We start from the raw sequence: 1,909 nt of genomic DNA, 5'->3' as shown, positions 1-1,909 counted from the left end.
CCAGGCGGGCAGGCGGGACCCCCCGCCCCCATCTCAGGGCTGCCCTTCCCGCCAGGCTGGGGGACCTGGGCCTGGAGCAGTTCAGCGTGTCCGAGCTCTTCTCCAGCATCCTGGTCCCCGGCTTCTTCCTGCTGGCCTGCATCCTGCAGCTGCACNTCCCAGGTGCCCCGCCTCCCCCCATCCACCCACACAGAGAAGGGCCTCATCCTCCGCGCCCCCTCCCCCCCCCCGGGAAGGGAAGGAGGGCGACGGGCCCGGACGGGAGGGCCTGGAGCAGCGTGATGGCCCCGGCTGCCCCCTTCGGAGACTATGGGGCCGTGGTGCTGGCTGCTCTCTCTGGCCTTCTGGTTATGGGGGCAGAACACCAGCTGGGCCATACGAGGGGCCTTTTCCAGCCCCGGAGAGGGGAGGGCCGGGCCGGGCCCGGAGTCTGGGGCAGGGAGTGACACCTTGGGGTCCATCCTAGGCAGGACGCAGTCAGCGGGACCCCACTGCTGCAGGAGGAGGAGGAGGTGGCCAGGGAGGAGGGGCTGAGCGCCGCCGGCCCCCAGCAGGCCGTGCAGGTCCCCGAAGGTGAGTCAGACGGGCAGGTGTGGGGTCCCTTCACCCAGACCCCTGTGAGCCCCCGGCCCGGAGTCCTCACGGCCCCGCTCTCACAGCCGCCGCCAGCAAGTGGGGCCTGGTGGCGGAGCGGCTGCTGGACCTGGCCGACCGCTTCTCCGAGGTCCTCACCCGCGTGCAGGTGCTGGCCCGGCGCCTGCTGGAGCTGCACGTCTTCAAGCTGGTGGCCCTGTACACCGTGTGGGTGGCCCTGAAGGAGGTGAGGAGGACACGGACGCAGCTCCCTCTTTCGCAGGGGGGTCTCGGGTCCCCTGGAGGCCGGCACCCTCGGCGGCAGACCGCGGAGGCCCTGGGGAGGTGTCGCTCGCTCCGCCCGCCCCAGCCCGGCCTCCGCCTTCCAGGTGTCCGTGATGAACCTGCTGCTGGTGGTGCTGTGGGCCTTCGCGCTGCCCTACCCCCGCTTCCGGCCCATGGCCTCCTGCCTGTCCACCGTGTGGACCTGCATCATCATCGTGTGCAAGATGCTCTACCAGCTGAAGGTCGTCAGCCCGCACGAGTACTCCAGCAACTGCACCGAGGTGTGCGGGCCGCTGGCACGCCGGGGCGCCCGCCCGGCCTCCCCTCTGCTCCCCTCCCCCAGCCCCTGCCTGCCGTCTCCTCTCTCTGCTCCCCTCCCTCAGACACCCTGTCCCCATCCCCATAAGGTCGGTCGGAGGCCGACAGCCCACACAGGTCCTGGGCGGGGGGGGGAGGGGGCAGCCGTGGTCCGGCCCCGTCTGGAGTTGTGGCCGGGCAGCCCCCGGGGTGCGTATCAGCTCCCAGGTGGGAGCGGGTGCTGATTCTCCCCTCCCCCAGCCCCTCCTCAACAGCACCAACCTGCAGAAGCTGGAGATCAAGCAGTCGCTGCTGTACCGGGGACCCGTCGACCCTGCTAACTGGTTCGGGGTTCGGAAGGGCTTCCCAAACCTAGGCNCCCGTCTTCGCCGACGGCACCCGCCAGCGGCTGGACCGGGATCTTCTCAGCTGCTTCAAGTACTTTGTCAACTTCTTTTTCTACAAATTTGGGCTAGAGGTGAGGCCCAGCGTCAGCCCTCACCCCTTCCCCGGGCAGGGCTGGGGGGCCTTTGCTGGACATCTGCGACATGCTGGCCCTCGGGGGCCACCAGGGGGAGCACAGGGCACAGACCTGGAGACCTGGACTCAGGGCACAACCTCTGGGGATCTGGCCCCCCAGGCTCAGTCGGCATGTCCCTGGGGAGCAAGGCAGGGGGCTGGACCCTGACCGTGGTCTGGGTCAGTCTCCACCGAGCCCTGGCACCTCGGGAGCCGTGGTCCCTCCCCCCACATG

The 1,909-nt window shown here is 70.0% G+C and overlaps 1 protein-coding gene across 1 annotated transcript in view; it reads left to right on the top strand.

Moving 5' to 3' along the window:
• The window catches only part of PIEZO1 (piezo type mechanosensitive ion channel component 1 (Er blood group)), a 27,430-nt gene that overhangs the window by 13,178 nt on the left and 12,343 nt on the right, over positions 1-1,909 (top strand). Inside the window, 6 exon segments of the mRNA XM_077754189.1 lie at positions 56-205; positions 464-573; positions 660-820; positions 963-1,139; positions 1,417-1,532; positions 1,534-1,633. Of these exon segments, the coding sequence (XP_077610315.1) occupies positions 56-205; positions 464-573; positions 660-820; positions 963-1,139; positions 1,417-1,532; positions 1,534-1,633 (814 nt within the window).

This window comes from Crocuta crocuta, unplaced genomic scaffold (assembly GCF_008692635.1).
Source record: "Crocuta crocuta isolate KB4526 unplaced genomic scaffold, BGI_CrCroc_1.0 scaffold61, whole genome shotgun sequence".
In the NCBI taxonomy this organism is placed as follows: domain Eukaryota; kingdom Metazoa; phylum Chordata; class Mammalia; order Carnivora; family Hyaenidae; genus Crocuta; species Crocuta crocuta.
This window is presented reverse-complemented; position numbering and strand designations above follow the sequence as displayed.